Consider the following 21,740-nt stretch of genomic DNA (forward strand, 5'->3'; position numbering starts at 1 on the left):
CAATAAATAATGATTTTAGACATTGATTTCGAAGAAAACCAATTAATTCATGGTGTATTTTGTATAGTATAAAAATGCAAAATTTAAAATAAAATTTTGCATAAATTTGAGGAAAATTAGAATAAAAGTTATAAGAAGCATAAAACTTACTGCGGAATTTCTTACAGCAAGAGGAATAAAATTTGCAAGCCTTCTGTAAGCTATCATGGTTATATGAAAAAAATTGTGATATACTTTCCCTTGTTTAATTATAACTAAATCTAATGAATGATCTTTACTGATTGATTGTTTTGTTTACTTACAAGATTTAACCACAGTCACAGTGAAACTGTTACACCCAGCCTTCAGGTGTTAAAACAATCACCTAAAGCAAGCATAAATTTCATTTTTTTCACCATCATACTTTTTAAAAATACATTACTTCAATCAAAAGTTATTTAAATATTTTAATAATTTTTATTTTACAACATATATTAACGGTAACTGCACATATGTGAATTGTTTTTGTTTAGCTTGGTGAAAACGGTCAGTGGACCGCTAACTCAAATATTTAATTATATTTTTTAAATAATTACTCAAACGTGTGAAATAACAAGATTCGAGTCAAATTTAAACATTTATTGGTAGTTAAATTCAATAACTTTTCAATTACTGTTGTACTGAAGAAAAAAATGCTCAATAGAACATTTTTTTCTTAATGTTGATTTCTAATGTTCAATTGAATATTGTTAGTATGTCAGGATTAAAATATGTATAAATATTTTTCTGTATGTAATAATATTCCTTATCAGTTTACAGTTTTTAAATCACTTTTTTGATAAAAACACAATATAAATAAAAGTTATCATACTGTTCATTATAATTATTTCCTTACCTTTCTCTTTATACTTAATCTTGATTCTCATATCTGAGGTTCAATTAAGTTGAACACTGAGCCTGAATGCAGTCCCGATACTCCATTTGCTTGAAAACCCATTCTGTATTTAGTTATTACTTTATGAATATTAACCCTTTCTGTGTTTTCAAACAAGAAAGTTTTCATCTGCACTATAACTAAGGCCTGTATTTGGTCTCAGTTTCCTTCATACTTTTATAGTCTCAAAACATAGTAAAACCTAAGAATAATTCAAAGCTTTGGGGTTATTTCCTTGTCAATGGCTGTTCTCATCAAATTTTTTGTGCTTACAAAAGTTTTTAAGAGAAAAAGGTGTGATAATTCTTCTAAAACTCCTTCTCCCTTTAATTATTTAATTTAGAAAATGCATTAGAAAGAACACAACTATATCTATCCATTAACCTTGAGTTGAACAAGGTGTACCTAAATATTTATGTTCCTTAAATAAATAATTTTTATGATTAAATATTTATTTTGTAATAGATTTAAGATTTTTTTCCTTTCTAAACACTATAAATTAACTCAGGAATGATTTCAGTTCACTTTATAAGTTATAGTATGCAGAGATTGCTCACATAGAATTCATTAAGCAGAATGTAAAAATGTAATTTGTTTTTTAATTTTTTTTCTTTCTCTTCAAATTACAATTATTTAGAATTTATCTTTTAAACTTTTTATAAAAGTTGATTAAAAGCTAAATAAAATTGTTTTAAGTCTGATCAAAAGCAAACCAAATGTACCTATACACTTTTTAAAAAAAAATCAATATACTGCTCTAACTCTCAGGATTGGCAAAATTTGTGATTTTTTTTTAATAAAAAAAATTGGATTTATTTGATGTAAGCCTGATATTTTTTATATAAATTAGATTTTAATTTGTTCATATGTCCCAACCAAATCATCTGGTAAAATGTAGGAATACTTAATATTATTAACAAAATTAAACATCTGACTCATTAAATTTTAAAAAAAATTCTTTCTTTCAAAAAATTACAATGTATGGCTAATATCTAGTCTTAAATTTTACTGAAACTGTTTGGTTAAATATGGACAATTCAGTATTTTCAAATAAAGTCATCAACATCACATATTTACTGTAATTATAATGAATTTCAACTCTCTTGCTTTTTCTCACTGAACTGTAATTCATCTTGCATGGTATTTTTTGTCATAAGTTAATAAGATAATTTATTTTTAAATTAGGTGTTTACTGTTTAATTTTCTTTCCTATCATTTTTTTCAATGCGCTTTCTATGTATTCATAATAATTATTCAATGCAAAATTTTTAAAAGAATAAATTCCTTAGATTAAAGTAAAATGTAATGCAATGTTAAGCGTCTAAAACAGTAGCTAAATTAAATATTAACTAACAATAGCTCAGTATGGCTAGATATTTTAGTTTTCCTCTTTTCTGTGAGAATGAATTGTGTTTATTGTATGTTTGCAGCTGAATAAGTATAGTTCAGTTTTTAGCTCAACTCTTTTTTTTTTTAAATTTTCATTTACAATCTTTATTAATTGATTACTTATTGTGCATGTATTTTTTCTTATCTAGGAAACAAACATATAGCAACACATTTATGAAATGGCATCCACACCATCTAACAGCCCTGCAATAAAGAATGCCTCTAAAGATGATTCTGGAACTTCCAAAGAAGAACAAAGTGGCTCAGTTTCAAATTCCCATAAAATAACTACATTTTTCCCAGTGCTTAGGGGTGAAGGTCGGGCTAAAATGTGCGCTTCAAAACCTGGAGATGGTAAACAGAAAGAAATTTTGCAAAAACTAAAAAGTAAAGAGGGTGTATCTTTAAGAGGCAAGAGTCAAGAGCTCAAATCAACTGCAGAACAAAGTCAAAAATCGGAACTAATTTCACAAGCCAAGGAAAAGTTGCAGGGAAATATCATGTCAGCTCTTAAAACTCCTCTGGGTCAAGTTTTAAGAAAAAATATTAAATCAAATGAAGCTAAAAAAGATCAAGTTACTGAAGATGGTAAGACTTCAAATAAATCTGAGTCAGAAAAAAATATTACAAAAAAGGATGCTGTGAGTGAAAATCCTGCTGAGAGACTAAGATCAAATCAAAGGGCTAAAAAGAGTTTTGCAGAAAGTGAATCATCAAGGCCATTGAGAAGGTTACAGAAACAACCTACTCACGCAGCCAAGTCTGCTCCATCTAGTCTAAGATCTGGTTTAAGAAAAACTTCTGATAATAATCAAAGTGCTGCTTTGAGTGATAAGCGTAAAGATGTCAGTGAAGCTAATGAAGTTTCTTCCAATAAAAGTCTCCAATCCGTCTCCAGACAACTGACTTTTTCTAATACTACTTCAATAGTTTCTTCATCTCCAGTTGATGATGCAGATAATAGTAATTTAAATCAAAGTAACAATTCTAGTGGCAAATTAAAGAAAAAGAAGAAAAGGTTTTTTCGTGGAGGCACTTATGGTTTATATTTGTCAAAGAAGAAACGAAAAATAATTAAATCTAATGATGAATCCAAAGATGATAACTGCAGTCTTGCTGGCACTGAAAATAGTAGTTATCTTGATTCTGATGAAGGCAATAGCATGATGAGTGAAGATCTGTATAGTGCTTCAGAAAAATCTCTCGCTGATGATGACCATAATGTCGATTCAAGAAATTCACCTGTTCCAGTTTCTGTAGAAACCATAGAATCAAAACAAGATGTTACTAGCACAGATGCTGACAAAAAACTCAACGAGGTAAAAGAGCAAGAAGAGAATACAAGCAGGAGTAAAAATGCTGATGAAAATGTTTCTCAGCCAGCTGAAACTGTTGCAAAACAAGAAGAAAATATTGATCAGCAAGATGAAAACACTATACAGCAACGTGTAGACAATATACAGCAAGATGAAGATAATGTTGAGCAAGATGAAGACAATGTGCAGCAAGATGAAAATACTGAACAAAGCTGCGAACTTGATGAAAATAAGCCTGAATCTGCAATTGTAAGTGAGTGTAGTGAGTCAATCCAAAATGTTGCTGATGTCCTTGAAAGTTTAGATCAAATGCAGTGGGATGATTCAAATAATGCTAACTCTGAAAAACAGTTCTTATCTGAAACTCCTAAAACAATGCAATATGACGATATAAGCAATGAAAGTTTTTCAAATTCTGTTTTTCCTAGTAAAGAATCTCCAGGAGAGAATTCAAGTGAGAAGACCAAAGTGCTATCTCCTGTATCTGTTAAAGAAGAACAAACTACAGATGAATTAAATGATTCTGAAAAAATGGATTCTTCTTCTAGTATGGGTAAAATAAATGATAGTTCCAAAGACATTGCTGAAAATATGGACATAGATCAAGATGATCAATCTGATCAAGATGAAAAAATGACTGATGGTTTCAAAAGTGGTGATGAGCAGGACAGTGCTGTCAAAAGTGGGGATGAACAGGACAGTAATAACAAAAGTGGTGATGAACAAGACAATAACTTCAAAAGTGGTGATGAACAGGACAATGCTTTGAAAAGTGGTGATGAACAAGATAGTGAAGGAGTATTTTCCCCCAGTGAAAGTCCAGAAAAAGGTACAATATTATTTTTATGTATTATTTAAAATTATTCATAGTTTGTTTTATATCTTATTATTAAAAAATTATTTAGCTAAATTAATTTTTTCTAAAATATATTTTAGTTTGGATGTTGCTTCAAGCTAAACTAGCTACTTGTTTTTGATAGTATAGACCTGCTAATGACTTGTATTCTATAAAATTATAGATTCTGATGCTCAATCCACCATTGCAACTTGTGTGAAATCCAGGCAACGTATAAAACGACGTTTCACAGATGATATTGTGGACACAGAAGTTGGCTTACTTTCTTTAAATCCTATGCCTGCTCCTCGTAAGGTTCCTGTTCCAAAGCCAGATCCACCTAAAGGTAAAATACGATACTTTTATAATCTTGCTTTTTTATATTGCTTTTGTCAGAGAAAGAATTCCAAAGAGGATTTTTATTTCAGATGTTATTGAGACATTTCAACCGATTACTCACAGTGAAGCAAAGAAAGGCCCCATTACAAAAATTGATATAATTGTAAGTATTAATTAAATAGTAATAAAAATTGAGAAACTTTTTTTCATACTCAAAAACACAAAAAAGTTTTTAATGCAACTCAACATATTTGAAAAATTAGACCAAAGCTAATTTTATTTTATTTATAAAAAATTTGGGCTTATTATATATAAAGAACAATGATTTATTTTATGTAGGGTCTTATAATATTTCTAGTTTTACTAAATGAAGTATAATTGTAAACAGTTATTGATTAAGCATTAGTTATATTTCAGATAATAAAAATTAACAAACTGGTTATTTAAATCAGGGATTCTAAAATTTTGTATCATTTACTTCATATTGCTATGTGTTTTAGAAACTATAAACCTAACTAATTCCTTGGTTTTATTTTATATACTTGTTTCATTTTATAGAAAGTATTAAATATTCTTACTGTTATGTTTGTGTATATTTTACAATAATTTTATAGTTCATTTGTAATTCAAAATATCTTATTTTTAGTTTAAAAAAAATGAAAGACTAGGATTTATTGAAAAAATATCCTTCCTCCTCCACATTCATATAAAGGCTTTTTTTTCCTTCTACTTTTTCAATATAAAAGTTATTTTAGTTACGAAGACATAAGACTGATTTAATTATTATCTTTCATTTTGCATCAGTAATGATGAAATAATCAACACTAAAAATAACAATATCAAAAATATTTATTCTTTTTGTTATCAAACTCAGGTTCCCCTACGATAACAGAAGTAAATAGTAATGTATAATTTGCGTTAAACGTAATATTTTGACCTAGATTTCACCTTTAAAGATATTTCGCATTACGCATATCCTTGTTATAAGTGCTTAAAAGCAATGTATCTGTATATAATTTGATAAGGAATCAAAAATTAGTTCATATTAATAAGATTTGATTGTATATAATTTTATCTCACAGCATACTCAATGTATCGTAACATATTTCTGCAACAATAATAGAATAATAAACTATGCTTAATTTAGTGAGTGTTTTTGTACTAAATTTTATTGTTTTTTTTTTCCTTGTTTAGTTTAATAGTCGTCAGTCTCCAGTAATGAATTGTACTTGTGAAGGTGATACATATGAGGCAAATTTAGGAAGTGAGGAAGAAGGAGTATTTTGCCAAGCTGTTGATTCTATTGATGATAAGGTAAGTTCTAAACTCTGACTCATAAAATAATAATTTAAAATAATTGTCAAAACCTGCAACTATTTAACAGATAATTTCTTGCTTATGTGTTATTCTTTGTTATGTTTGAGGCAATTTGATTAAAGAAAAGTGATAATGTTAGGTGTAATGTCTAATTTATGTAATATTTCCGATAAATTCCGTGTAGAAAAAGTTTGTGATATGACTCTTAGCATTATTTCAAAAATATTACTCATAAAAATGATATTTAAATAATGTTATTACTCTTAATATTATAGTTTGAAAGTAATCTGATAGCACTATTTTAAAGTTTGGTTATTGTTAGGTTTGCACAAGGGATAGTCTTGTGTAAAATGTGTTTAATTTTTTGTAAAATAATAATAACTTTTTTAAATGTGTAGTTTTTTTTATTTTAGCTGGTTGGATGCTCTAATCCTGTAGTGACTAATAAACTTGTTCGAACTTCAGTGAAAATACCTTTCACTATTATGTGTGAAATGCATTTATGGAGGCTTAAACATCACCATTCTTGTCCTTATTGTGGTCTTTTTTGCTCACAGGTCTGTGTTTCTTATTAATTTGTTTTGTTTCTACCTCAATCGCATGAGTTCATTAATATGTCTTTTATTCCCCAATAGGGCTCTTTTATCCAATGTGTGACTTTTAAAAATAAACGTAGAGTTGTTCACCTGTATCATGAGCAGTGTCAGTCCAAAGAAGAAGGCATTGGGACATTTTGTTTGCATTGTGGTGCAACTTCAGGTTTAAAGCATGTCACTTTAGAAATGCATATGGCTAGTCCACCTTCATTTTTCTTAAGTCAGCTAACTAATCAACCATTGTAAGTATCAATCTGTATAAATAAAAATTAAAAAAAATTAAAAGTACAGATTAATTTGTTGAGAATAATCTTTGCAAATGGCTTCCACAACAATTCCATTTTCTTTAAATTTGTACTTGATCATTTTCAACCTTATTAAAGAAAATTCTTCTACGATATGGGTAAATTGAAATCAATATTAATTACTCAATAGAGGACCTTTTAATGTTAAAATTCATAAATATGAATACTTATAGCTGAATCACACAGCAGCATGTTATGTATAAAATGTATTATTATTATGTGGTTTTATATTATAAGTAATTTAAAAAATATTTTCTCAAAGTTTTCTATGTAAATTATTTGATTTATTTCAATATTTTTGTGCTATTTAATATAAGCATATTTATTAAGCATATAATTATATAAGCATATATTTATGCATTATTATTAAGCATCTATTTATATAAGCATATTTATTAAGTATTTGTATTACAAATGATTTTGATTCTTTGTAATTGCTTATACTTATGCAACCTTTCTTCATTACTTATATACCACATTTTTGCAATTTCAGACCCCATGTTGAGAAAGCAAGAATATCAATTTCTAATGCTGTAGAGCGTATGAAAGATGACGAAGTTGTTGATTTTTCTTACAGAATAGAAGACACAGGAAAAGTATTGTCATCTGGTGAGTTTGGAAATTAATTCTTTTCATTCATATAAACTGCAATAAAACTTCTTAAATTTTTATAATTTTATTTTTTGAGAATTCAATATAATTTCCAATCTCTAACATTTTTTAGTATTTTTTACCTTTTACTTTACTTAAAGTTAAAAGTGGTTATCTTTGCAAACAGTATGTGTGCATTTAGTTTATGATTCAATAGTTTTTCTTCTATCTAAAATTGGGGTTCAAAATTAATCTCTTTTGCTTTTAAAATATGATGAACGTGAGACAGTATTTTTTGTTATTTTGTTTCAATTTGAAAAATAAATTTTTTATTTTATTTTAGTTGGCTTGAAAAATGGACCAGAAAAAGATGAATTGGATAAATTACTTCAAATGATGAATGAAAATCGTGACATTCCAAACTATCATACTCATGAAGAATTTTATACTGCTTCAGCTGAAGGCGACTTATTAAAAGTTTTGAACATATTAGGTATTAAACTTAAAAGATAGCATTCATTATTATGTAAAAACAGTATTATTATATTTTGCTCGAAGAGGGAAAGCAGAAGAACATGATATACCTGAAAGTCAAACATTATGAAAAATAAATGTTTGTAATTTCCAATTGAAGGGCTCACAAAAATTGTAATGTTGAACCACATTTTCATACTGTTTAAAAAAATATTTTTCAAAAATTTTGTTTGTTTGTGGAAAACATGATTTTTATGTTGGTAACACGATGTTTTTGTGTATTATGCTATTAGCAAGTGAATAATTAAGATTTTATTTTTTGTAAAGTATTAATTATATTTACCTTGAAATATTAATAAGGGTACAAAGTACAAATGCACCTATGTTGTTATTCAAAAATAAGTTTTCACTTTGTTGAAAGAGCAATTTTAAAAAGTAATAATACAATGGAAACTTATGTAATACAATGTACAATAATAATGCAATGTTTTGTTTCATAAATTTGCTTTGTGAAAATTAAACAGCATGAGAGAAAAGAAGGGAAATCTTTTTCATTTGCTTAAAAAAATGAGATATAATAATTTTCATTTTATAGTTTTCATTTCAATTTAATGGTAGTATTTTAATCTTAATGTATTTAATTTAGAACTACTTTACATTTTGTTTTAATATCGAATAATTAATATAATGGCAGAAATTAATCCATTTAATTTATGTTGACCTTTAAAAACAACACTATGTTGGGCAAAATATTTCTGAAATTTATTATGTGTACGTATTTAACAACTGTTTTCTCATGGGAAATTTCATTAGTTGACATATAAAAACAACACTAAAAAAAACTGTAAAATTTTCTAATGTAATACTCTCTCTCTATATATATTTTAATTCCTTACAGCCAGAGGAATTGATCCAAACTTAAAATTTTCTGATCATGAGGATGATACTGCTTTACATGCTGCAGCTGCTAATGGTCAAACTACTGTAGTTCATTTACTTATACAGGTAAAAAACTTATAGATGATTGTGAAAATATATTTGTGATTTTTGCTACAGCTGTTTCATCTTTTTTTCTCTCTCTCTCTCTTTTGCGTGTGTGTGAACACATTTTTTGCTAAAATTAAATTTTGTATAAAATTAATAAAAGGAAATTCGTCTAAAGCTGTACAGTGGGGCCAAGATTTAACTAACCCCTTTATAATGAATTTCTTAATTTAATTTTTTTTTCTATTTTCTCAATTGAAATTGAGACAAAATAACCTAATAAACCCTAATTTATAGCATATTTCAATAGCTGGAAAAAGTTCATTCTTGTAAATTTCTGTTAAAGAAATGTTGCTTTTCTTTTCAAGTGTACTACAGTATCTATTTTGTCTGGAATTGAAAAAGAATTTTCTTTCGTGTAGCAAGGAGATTTTCGAAAGTTACTCAGTACAGTACATACTTAAAATTCCAAATTCACTAGTGTTTCACTAAATTGCTGTGTTTTGAAAAAGTGTACAATTTCTAATTATGTGTATGTTTGGATAGTTATTGATTGTAGCTGTTCCATTAAGTAAGTGCAAAAAGTTTTCAGTTTGAATGTGTAAATTAGGAGTTGTGCCTAAATATAAATGTGTATATGTTTGATAACTGTATATCCCAACAAGTTTTTTTTTAGCTGCAAATGTTAAATTTTATTAATTTTTTTCTAAAATTATAAATTATGGTATTTTAGGTTAAGTACATATTCATTTACTCTTACAGGCTGGAGCAATTAATGATTCATTGAATGAACGAACATACACTCCACTGATGCTAGCTGTTGAAAATAATCATAAAGATGTAGTTTTTTATCTTATTAAAAATGGGGCATTAGCTGATTTTAAAGTAAGTTTGAATATAATCTTTCATATTAATTTACATTTTGTATGGCCCACAAGATAAGTTACACTTTTATTTGTTGGATGTTTTTTCGAAATTTTAGAGAATTTCGTTGCTTAGATTTTTCTATAAATTTATATGCAGAAATAACTTGTTTTTTACTCGTATGTTTCAGTACAGATTTTATAATAGCTGTATTATATTATAAAAAACTAAAAGCTCCATTTTATGTTTGCTGTCAAACTTGCAGTACTACAAGAAAGCTTAATGATGAATATCATTTTAGAAGAAAAAAAAATTATTTAAATATTTTTTATTATGTATAATTTTTGTTGCTATTTTGCAGTTAATCTAACCTATTGCTTACTTATTGCAGGTTTATTTACATTAAATAATCTTTTAATATTTATTTAATTTTTTTCAATTGTGAATTATTTTATTTTTTCAAAAAAAAAAAAGCAATTAAAATTAATAACATAACCATAAGAATTATTTTCAGAATAAAAAAAAAAGCTTAATTATATTTTGCGATAATTGATAGATACCTTACAAAATGTTTTACTGAAATTCAATCCAAATTTTCTGTTGGCAGAAAATTTGTATAGATATTCACAGTGTGACTAAAGAAGAGGTTTAATATATCCATTTTCTTATCTCTTTAATTATTGTATTATATTATTTTTGCACTGTTTCTTGTATTTAAAAACTATGCCTGTGTAATCCAGTTGATTTTTTATTTAATTTCTGTTCCCTTAATGTTAGTTTTATCAGGAAAATATAAATTAAATTTATGATAAAGGTGATTGCAAAAAGCAATATAACTTTACCTGGTACTGGTAATGTTGTTTCTTTTTTTTTTTATCAAAACACTATGTATTTGGGTAATAATTGAGTGATGAACATTTTACCTAGTGCATCAAAAAAAAAAAGTTTAAGAGAATATATTTTAAAATGTACTAAAACATATTATTTATTTTTCACAAGACAAGTTAAATAAATTTTGTCTTATAAACCCATTAATATTTTGCATTTATTCTATGACTTTAATTTCTTAAAATTTGAGCTAGCCTTCTTTGAAATTTTTAAAATTTCAGCATGATTAATTGATTATTATTTTATGAATTTGTTAGGGTGAAAATGGAATGTCAAGTTTTCACATGGCTGCTAAAAATGGAAACCTAGACATATTAAAAATGTTGATGAGCTCTAGGAATGTGGATATAAATGCTCAGGTAACATACTTTTCCTTTATTTTCTTTTGTACATAATATTTTATATTGATATCCATTTAACAAAGATTTTTATAGTTTATTTCAAATAAACTGTTACACATTGCTCATTTAGTAATTTTTATGTGTACAGTGCACTATAAAAAAAAAAGATATCTCCTGCAGTAACTTCTGTTATGCTAATTAATTAGTACAAATAAAGTTTTTTTTTTAAGTTACAAAAATTCTTTTAAGTTATCTGAGTAACCTAGAGGATGGTTTAAAGTTAGAGAATTTTTATTCCTTTATAACACTTGAAATTTTAAATAACTATGAAATTGTTGCAATTTTCAACAACTATTAAATAATAGTGTATAACTGTTCTAATTATTCAAATTCTCCTATTGTTTCAAAGAACACTAATATTTTGTTTCCTCCTTTTATGATCAAGATGTTTAAAAATATTTTTGAAAGCTTTAGTTTTAAAGCTGATTAACATGTATGTAAAGTGACATTGTCTTGTATATTTTAAGTCATCATTTTATTATGACATTTTGATTTGGTAATGCTAAAAATATTTCTTAACTTCTATGTTTTCATTTTAGGATGATGGAGGTTGGACACCTATTGTTTGGGCATCTGAACATGACCACTATGAAGTAGTTAAATATTTGTTAAAGAGAGGGGCTAATCCTAACATTAAAGATAGTGTAAGATATTTTTATTTATTTTTTTATTTTGTTTTTATTTGTTGCAATTTAACTATTTTGTAGAATTTACTATAGTTATAGGCCCACTCACGTAGGATTTACAGGGTCAATATGCAGCTCTATCTTCAAGATATCAGATTTATCTGCAACTTTGACACTGTCAGGCAGAAATTATTTTACAAATTGAGCCTAATCTAACACAAATTTTGTAAAATTTGCAGATATTAATCATAATACAGTTATGTTCAGAAACTTAGTTGTTTAAGTTTAACATGAATTCCATAAATCATACTTTATTTTTTTGCAAAAGAAGAAAAAACGAATGTTTATACTAAGCCTAATAAAGAAATCAGAACAAAAGGATGAACATGCTAATGTTAATATTAAAATAAAATCTTTTAATTTAAAAAAAAATTACAAATGTAATTCATGATGTTCTGATTTGTGCCTATTTAAAGTTCCTTTAAGATATTTAAAGGAAATTCATTTATCATCACAAGTACTTTGCTGATAATGATTAAGTGTCTTTATTTCAGTATCAAATTTTTTACAAATTTTAAAAAAGAAAAGTGTTCCTAATTTTTCATAAATAAAGATTAAAAAAAAAAAAAAAATCTTTTTTTTTCTTCCATTTTATTCTAAAACTCTTTTAAAATAATTTTCTTTCCAATTTTTACTTTTTTTAAGCAACTTTTTTTCAATTTGTTGTTTATTTTGAAAACAATTTGTGGTGGGAAATAATCTGCAGGTGTTGTGATAATCTGTAGTGCCTGTTTCCATGCTGGAGTGTATCATAATTACTAAGAGGATGAGACTGTCATTTTATTTTGATTTTCATAATTAATAGCGCAATGCGTTATCTTCAAATAATGTAATCCAGATTCATAAAAATAAAATTGGCTGTCTATTTTCTGTTTCATAAAGAATATGTAATAAGTAAAGTAAATGAAGAAGCTTTGCAATAAAATTTTAACATTGCTATAAATATAAATTATTTATAATATCAGGAGCACTCTAATGAGGAGAGGTGGGAAAAGATAGTAAAAGCAAAAGAGGAGTGAAAATAAACATCCGTGACTAAATTGAAGCTAATTGATTCAGATTTCTGGTTAAAAAGAATGGGATTTGTGATTTAAATGTGAATTTCTTTTTTTATAAAAATTGTTTCATTCCCTTGCTCCCTAAGTGTATTTTCTTTTATTAAGTAGATAAATCAAATTTAAGCTGCAATATGTGCTACATGAGCTTTTGCACTCATGAAATTCTTTAAATATTTAATTGAATATAATTAATTCCGATTATTTTACTGTAAGTTTAATAAACAGATAGGGAAAAACTGGTGCAAAAGAAATATGAAAACTGAGAAATAAAAATTTATTTTTCTTGCCACAAATGTATAGGTGTAAGAATGGATTAATGCAAATTTTCATCACTAAGTTAAAAATTTGTGACATTTTTTACTGTCTTAATGAATCCTTGGGGCTACTTTTAAATTTTGTTCACATTGTCAAAATTAAAGTAGTTTACACATGAAGAAACTTTGAGAATTTTGAAGTTAAATTCTTGAAGAAAAAAATAAAAGATACATTAATTATTAAACTTTTTTATTCTTTAATGGTTTGATAAAGTAAGCTTATTCTATGTCTTATGTATTACAATTACAATTTTGAATGAAATTTGAAATGATTATCTTATTTTAATTTTTAGGAAGGTAATACAGGATTACATTGGTCAGCATTCTCTGGCAGTGTTGATATAAGTTACTTATACTTAGATTATGGCTGTGATATCAATGCTAGAAATGAAAGAGGTGATACCCCACTGTAAGTACATTAGTTCTTCTTTTTTTTAATAAAATAATTTATTGTATGCTGCATTCAGTTGGGGAAAAAAAACTTAAATTCAGTAATACACAGATAATATATTTATATTATCTAAAAGAAATTTCTCTTTTTTTTTATCTTTGTACTATTTGAATATTAATTGATAAATTATAAGACCATTTCTTCAATGTTTCAATTTTGATAAATTATTATCATTTTTTAGCATGAATATAGTTTTTTTTATCAATTTTTTTATTGTTGTAAATGTTTTGTTTGTGTTAGTCAGTTTGTGTTGCTCAGAAATAAAGATTTTACTGATCTATGTAACTTACATTGTTACAAGAAGAAAAAAAAGCTTTCAGAAAACGTAATTTGTTTTGTATTAAAATATATTAGTAAATGTAAGTACCCTATTGTTATTATAAGGTTAAAGGCTATTGCCAGCAATACATTTGACAAGTGTACCCTATACTGGTGTTGTTTAAAAGTTAATTTATCTTTGCCCTTTAAACCCTTCGTACAAATATAATATTTAAACAATGTTTGCTCATAGTGCAGCACTCTTATAAAACGTGGTCAGGGGCTGATCCCAAGTGTGCTTTTTCTTTTTTAATTGGCAACAATAAAGGGCTATTTATAAGAACCAATTAAGTTGGTTAAAGGGAATAATTTTTGTGAATTTATCACATTAACCAGTTATTATAGATAATTACCTAACTTCATTATAATAACTTCATATTAATAATGACCTGTCTATGTAATTAACGTTAATTTATTTTTACCAATAACCCAAGTTTATGGTTATTAATGATCTCTGATTACTATTAATAATAAGCAGATTTAAAACTGATTATAGCATAGATTTATGCATTTTCAATAACAATAAAGGAAAATTATAATGAATTAGATTGCGTTTGTTGATTTTGTCTATGTTCTCAAAATAAGATTTTTTTTACAGCTATTTTTCTTTCCATTGTAAATATAAAAAAAAGAATTGTTCCTAAATCTTAAGTTTGTGTGCCTTCTTTTAGAATTGAAACCAAGAAAAATATTGCCATTTATTTAAAAAATTGAAAAAGAAATTTCTTAACAAAGGTTCTGTAATATCCATAAATTATTTACAATTTGAAATATAAAAAATCAATATAATATTAATCAATCAATGGGTGTGTAAATATTTCCCAGTTTCAGATCAGTGCTATCAGACTACTTTCAGAGTAATAAAATTATTAAAATAACATTTTTATGAGTAATATTTTTGAAATAATTATAAAAAGTCATATCAGAAATTTTTTCTACACAGAATTTAACGGAATATTTCCCAGTTATAAGATATGACAGTTTACAAGATTTTTTTAAATATATGTTAGGGAAATATATCTGGAAAGTTTAAAAGTTGTCTCAAAGACCTTCATTCAAAGTTTGGCAGATATATTAATTAAATGTTTCCTTAAAATAAATATTTTAAGAACACATCATCGTGTCAAAAACTTGAGAGAAAAAGAAATTAATAATATATTAACGCTTTATTTGATTAAAGTTTGTATTTCTTTTTGTAAGTAAAATTTTATAATATATATATATATATAAAGGATAACTATTATTTGATATCTGATACTCTTAATAATATAGTTTATGTTGTTTGAGTTTATTATATTTTTTAGTGTTGATATATTGAATTATTTGAAATAAGTTAAAATAGCTCATTGTGTTAATGATTTTAAAATTTTAATTTTTTAGTCATATTGCAGCCAGACAAGATGCATTAGCTTGTGTCACGTAAGTGTTTGTTTATTTTTTGTCTTGCATAATTTTTTTTTCATTGCTTACTTATGAAATTATTTAATATATATTTCTTTTCTTTATGCAGGTTATTTTTGTCTAGAGGTGCTGATGTCCAAATACGAAATAAAAACAACCAATTACCAGCTGAGGTATTAGGATTGATTCATGAAGGCTATGCTATTTTTATAATCTGTTTTCTTTTTCTTAATTTTTAATTCTCGGTCATGAAAATAAAACTTTATTTTTTAGTGTGTGATAGACAAGACTAGTGATACTCACTTATCACTAAGTCTAAACATGTTGTTGAAAAAAATTGCTGGAAAATATCAACATAGATCCGAAAAAATATTATCTAAGTAAGTTTTATTTCTTAAAAAACTTATAAATATACACTTTTAGTCTTTCACATTTTTTCCTAACTTACTGTTATGATAATTTGTTTTATTTATTAAGAAACTATGTAAATTTATGACTTTTTGATTTCAGGGACATTTCACGAGGCAAAGAGCAAATTGCTATACCTTGTGTTAATGAAGTGGATGATGAAGGTCCACCGCTAGACTTCCTTTATGTCACAGAAAATTGTGAAACAACGCCCCTGAACATTGACAGAACTATAACATCATTGCAGGTACTCAATTTTCATAGTTTTTTTTTTAGAAGGTGCTTACACGTTTAAAAAAATTAGTAATCATTTTTGTCATTACTGTTGTATTGATTACACTTAAGTTAATTCAAAAATACACCAGACATCAATAAAAAATAGATTGTTCTAGTTGTATTGCAATGGAATTAGGTTTCATAAGTTTGTATTTATTATGTTATTTTACTGTTTTGAGTTTGACATGTGAAGTTTTTGAGAAATACTACATTTCACTAGTAGTAGCAAATCTTCTGGAAAGACTGTTTTTTTTTTTATCCCAAGATTTATTTTTAACTCTCGATCAGCATCCACGGCCCAGTTCCACCCTGCCCACATCCCATGACTGGGTACTGTTAATCTAGTAATTTGAATAAGTGATTTCATCATTGTTCACCAAATCTGGCTATTGTGATATTGAACTTATACCAACCTATCTCATAATAATGATCAACATTAGTGTTAATTTTCTATCTTGTCAAAAGTTAAGTTACTCAATTAGCTATTCATTACCAAAATATTCTCAGCCTGTAAAAATTTTGTTAGCTGTGCAAAAAAATATTTGATTTTGGGTTACTTTAATTTGCACTGCATCTACCTTGATTTGTTTTAAATCAATTTATCATAAATGATTAATATTTTTATATGAGTGAAAACTATGATAAAAGTAGCAAAGGAAACATACTAACAATAAATATTTATGTAATTGTGTTGAATATTTGAAGATGAGAGAAAAATTGTATGTACTGTATACTTTCAATATATCGAACTTTGATATCTCGAAAACCTCATTATTTAAAAAAATAAATAAATCTTACATATCCACTTAATATTAATTGCAATTTATGTTGAAGAGTTTCTTGTCAAAACTTTGTTATGTTAAATACTTTTCAAGGTAAAAAACGAATTTTTTTGGAAAAATCACCGTGAACCACCACTCAACATTACTGTGTCCCAAGAAAAAATGCTATCCCACACATTTTTTTTTACATTTTAACTTGTTATCTAAATCTTTTTAGAATTCCTTAATCTTTGAGATATCAAGAATATACTGTAGTTAATCCAAGAAGATTTTCACAATAATTCCAAATAAAAAAGAAATATCTTAATAAAAAAGAAATATATTATTTTGAATATATATATTTTTTCATATATAATATATCTATGTATTTTTTCAGTCTTGCAGTTGTGAAGATGATTGTTCGTCATCCAACTGTGTATGTTCAAGCATTAGTTACCAGTGTTGGTATGATAAGGTAAGTTATGTATATCATATGTTTTTATTGATTTTTAAAAAAAATTATATTTTAATTATTATTTTAATTAACTGAAGCTAAATATTTTATAAAAATGAGAATAAAGTTAATCAGCAGCACAATAGTTTAATTTATTTCGAGCTTAGGAAAAAACCTAACTTAAATCGACTACAATGAATGGCCTAATTTAATATTCTTTTTCAAAGAATTCAGTGTAACTTTTGAGGTTATTTTTTCCTTATATTGAGATTCATATTTTAGTTTGTTATGATTAATTAAAAATATTCTGTTATGCAATTGAAAAAACAATGTAACTAAATAACAATAGATTTCAGGAAAAGCAACTTGACAACTTTTTATTTTTTGTCCTTTCTAATGCTATGAAGTTTAAAATAAAATGTCAGAAAAACTTATAAAAAAAATATTTTTAGCAATAAGTAGCTTATTCAGAAAAAGTGAATTGCATAAAAATCTCAATACTTAATTTTTTGTTTCTTACAATTGATTTTTCTATTGCATAGCAGTGTTAGATTAATTAAACTTATCTTATTTTATAGGATGGCCTGCTTCTGCCCAATTTTAATTTAGTTGATCCACCTATGTTATTTGAATGTAATCGGGCTTGCTCATGTTGGGCACTTAGTTGTCGAAATAGAGTTGTCCAAAATGGCATAACGTAAGTTTTATTTATTGTTTTATGTTTTATTTTTTAGTAATCATTAAGTTTATGTTTTAAATGTGGAAAATGTTTTAATGTGAAAAAAAGTTAAATGTGTTTTAAATCCAGTGTTTAAATGTGGAAATTTTGTATAAAGAAATGTTCAATTTGTTCATTTACACTTGTTATTTATTTCTTATATTTTGAAAAAAAAAATTTTTTTGTATCCTTTGGAACAAGTTCATTCTTTTTTAGTATTACAATTGTGTTTCTTTTTTTCCTTCTTTTCATCAGTTTAATAGTTTATGTCTTTAAAAGCTTGTCTTTTAGCATTAACAGTAGAAAGGCTCAACATACCTAAAAAGTCCTAAGGGACCAGTCTGGTCCTTCCCAGATTTTTTTTGTGTAAATCAATAAAACATCAAAAATCATGGAATATAATCATAAATAATTTCATATGAAATATATTAGAGAACGGATCATTAAAATTCTTATGGTAATTTAATTGATTTGATAACAATTTGATACAAAAAAATTGGATAATTGGAGGACTGACTTTTTAATTATACCTCAAAATGTTTAGTTTCTGATATAATTAGTTTCAAAATTAGTTTCTGATATAATTGATTGTACTTTTTTCTATAAATAAGAACAAATATTAAGTTAAAATACATATGTGTTTTTAATGAAACTGCGGATACCTCATACCTATTAAAGGTACCCAAACCTACCTGGGGTTATGGAGTACCAACCAAAATACATTAGGAATCACTGTGGCCCACCTCGTCATTCCGAGTATAAAGTACTCTCTATATATATTCCTTTAAGGTTAACACATGAATGATTAAATAGGCACTTAAATTGAATGAAATTATGAAACGTCAAAAATACTTAATACTTTTATTAACTTATTTTAGAATTACTAAGTTAAAGAGTGGAGCTAAAATGGCTCCAGCCATCTTTATTGTAGTTTTTCTTTGCCTCTGAAGTTTTAAAATATTGAAGTTTTACTAGTGTATTGTAAAAATTTACAACTACAATTAAAAAATTATATAAGGAAGAATATACAAAAATTATATACTTCTTTTTACAATTAAATTTTTATTAATTTCTTTTTGTGTCATAAAAATTATTCAACTATTTGAATCACAAATTATATCCAGTATACAATTATTATTTGAACCAAAGATCATCCCTAGCAAATAATATTTTTGTACTGAAGTATTATTTCAGCCTTAAATCATTTATAAGGAGAATTTTTTTTTTAGATTAAATTATTATTTGAATCAAAAATCATTTGTGACAAGTATTATTTTTACTGTTGTTGTTGCTTATCCCCTTGGTCTAGAGCTCTAGACCAATTTTTATTGTATTTTTACTTCTAACTATTATCACTTTTTATAAACCTTTAAAAGTCAACGATAAATTATATTCTTTTTTTAAATATAGTTGTCGGCTGCAGCTCATACGTACCAGAGGAAAAGGATGGGGTGTTAGAACATTGAAAGATATCCCCAAAGGAACATTTATTTGCGAGTAAGTTCTTTCATAATAAATTAGTTACTTTTTATATGGATGATCTATCATAATAAATCATGATTTTTCAATTTTCTACTTTAACTTTTGAAATTCTAGTATTTTCTTAAAGCATTTATTCTATTCCAGTCTATTGATGACATTCCATTAAAGTGAAACAAGTTTAAAATTGTTTTGAGATTTTTTTTCACTATACACTGTGTATATTAAATAATATTTTAGAATTATTTTTATTTCTTTTTTTACAAATTTGATATAAAATGATTTAAATGTAATTGCATATCTAATAAAAAAAAACTATTATAAAATTTAGGTATGTGGGTGAGATGATATCTGACTCTGCTGCTGATAAAAGAGCTGATGATTCGTATTTATTTGATCTAGACAATCGAGTAAGTGTGAAACAAGAAAAAATATTACTTTTGCATTGTTTGATAAAATTTCATGTCCTTATACTTTTGCTGTATCTCTTTTTATCTTTATTTGAAATTGCAAAAAAATATTTTACTTTCTTTCGTTAAATTTAGTGAAATTTAAATAAAGTCATAATAATAAAGTTTTAAATAAAGTTTTAAATTTAGTGACATTTAAGTAAAGTTTTTAAATAAAGTCATAATTGTTCTTAATGCAAGTAAAAAATAGAAGCTGTTTTGATTTTTTTTCGTCCATAGGATGGAGAAACCTATTGTTTAGATGCTCGATACTATGGAAATATTAGTAGATTTATAAATCATCTTTGTGAACCTAACTTAGTCCCTGTTAAAATGTATGTTGATCATCAGGATCTAAATTTTCCTCGGATAGCCTTCTTCAGTTCTAGAGACATAAAACAATATGAAGAACTAGGGTAAGTTTGGTTATTATATAATTTTTTCTTCTGTTGTAATTTTCCGTATTTTAGTGTGTAAAAGTTAATTGTGTGAGTTTTTTTAAAACGTTTTCCAATTTTTCACTGGTGTAAAAATGTAGACTCAAAAAATATTTTGAGTTTCAAGAAATTATAATTTCATTATGTAAATTTATTGCAAACTATATTACACATCCAAGTACTTAGAAAATTAAATATTTCTTTTGAATACTCAATTTTTAATTAATAGTTTTTAATAAAGAGTTTTTATCTTTAATAATTAAGAGATTGTTTATAAAATGTATGTAATATTTACTGTAAAGAAAAAACATAAAAAGCTTTCCCTTTTCCAAATTTTATCTACTCAGTGACTAATTACGTAAAATTGATGATTAAATGGAAGTAAGTCAAGATTAGTATTTCAAATGTTTAAAAAAATGCATGCGTACTGTCCATGAATACTAAAATGCTTAATAAGAAATAAATAGCTGTAACGGCTCTTTGCAAAGTAAGTAAAAGGAAAAATTAAACCCCTGAATTTCTGTTTTGTTGACCAACCACCTGCCCTATGTCAGTTTAAGGCTAAAAATAGGGTAGCTTGGAATGGAATTCTGAGGAAAACAAAGGCCTACAATGGGCTGTGGCCTCATTGAGGAAAGAAGGCTGTTAGCTTTTTATTTAATTTTTCAGTAATAGTATTTATGTAAAAAATAGGCATCTACGTAATAAAATATTTATTAAAAGCAATTATTATAAAGAATAGTTGTTTTTATAACTATTTTGTTAAAAATGATGTATTTATAACATATTTCACAAATGTTTTTTTTTTTTTTTTTTTTTTTTTTTTTTTTTTNCGTTTCTTTTTTTTTTTTTTTTTTTTCAGATTTGATTATTGTGAAAAATTTTGGGTAATCAAGTACAAATACTTTACTTGTGACTGTGGCAGTTCTAAATGTAAATATTCTAAAGACACTATTCATCACACTTTAGCTAATTATTATCGTAGAGTTAAAGAAGAACAGCAATTAGAAGAGGGTACATTGCAACCACCCATCACGGCAGAATCATAGTTTCTGTGTCATTTTAGCTTTTGTATTATGTTTACGTAATTTAACTTACTGTAATATTGGAGACTTGATGAATTTTTTAAAAAGTTGAAATACTTCGAGAAGGAAAAGTTTTCTTCTTTTTTTTTAATTTTTGCCTGGAAAAATTTTTTAATACAGAAAGAATTATAACTGTTTGTTTATAAAACTATTATTACCATTTTGATGCTTTCAGCAGTTATATTTAAAAGAAAAAACAGTCTTGTAAAAAAAAAGTTTGTAATCAACTATTT

The 21,740-nt window shown here is 25.9% G+C and overlaps 2 protein-coding genes across 3 annotated transcripts in view; one reads left to right on the plus strand and one right to left on the minus strand.

Annotated features, from left to right (window-relative positions):
* LOC107441995 (Dihydrolipoamide branched chain transacylase E2) overlaps positions 1–396 on the minus strand; it is a 14,346-nt gene extending 13,950 nt beyond the window's left edge. Inside the window, exon 1 of the mRNA XM_016055424.3 lies at positions 151–396. Coding sequence (XP_015910910.1) covers positions 151–207 — 57 coding nt within the window. The 5' untranslated portion in view covers positions 208–396. The remainder of the gene's footprint in view (positions 1–150) is intronic.
* Positions 343–21,505, plus strand: LOC107441994 (histone-lysine N-methyltransferase EHMT2). 2 transcript variants are annotated; one of them, XM_016055423.4, is made up of 24 exons: positions 343–623; positions 2,452–4,447; positions 4,638–4,799; positions 4,882–4,955; positions 5,987–6,106; positions 6,523–6,666; positions 6,745–6,947; positions 7,504–7,619; positions 7,945–8,094; positions 8,974–9,080; positions 9,822–9,944; positions 11,069–11,170; positions 11,752–11,856; positions 13,564–13,679; positions 15,420–15,458; positions 15,550–15,613; positions 15,714–15,820; positions 15,951–16,095; positions 17,283–17,360; positions 17,918–18,036; positions 19,468–19,554; positions 19,868–19,946; positions 20,226–20,401; positions 21,285–21,505. In XM_016055423.4, exons 2-24 carry the CDS (start codon positions 2,482–2,484, stop codon positions 21,469–21,471), a joined length of 4,569 nt encoding a protein of 1,522 aa, XP_015910909.1. In that variant the 5' UTR covers positions 343–623; positions 2,452–2,481; the 3' UTR covers positions 21,472–21,505. The 2 variants fall into 2 exon arrangements, with proteins under 2 accessions (XP_015910909.1, XP_071036817.1); XM_071180716.1 differs by having other exon boundaries at positions 501–767.
* Positions 21,506–21,740: the final 235 nt, after the last annotated feature.

This window comes from Parasteatoda tepidariorum, chromosome 1, assembly GCF_043381705.1.
Source record: "Parasteatoda tepidariorum isolate YZ-2023 chromosome 1, CAS_Ptep_4.0, whole genome shotgun sequence".
Lineage (NCBI taxonomy): Eukaryota > Metazoa > Arthropoda > Arachnida > Araneae > Theridiidae > Parasteatoda > Parasteatoda tepidariorum.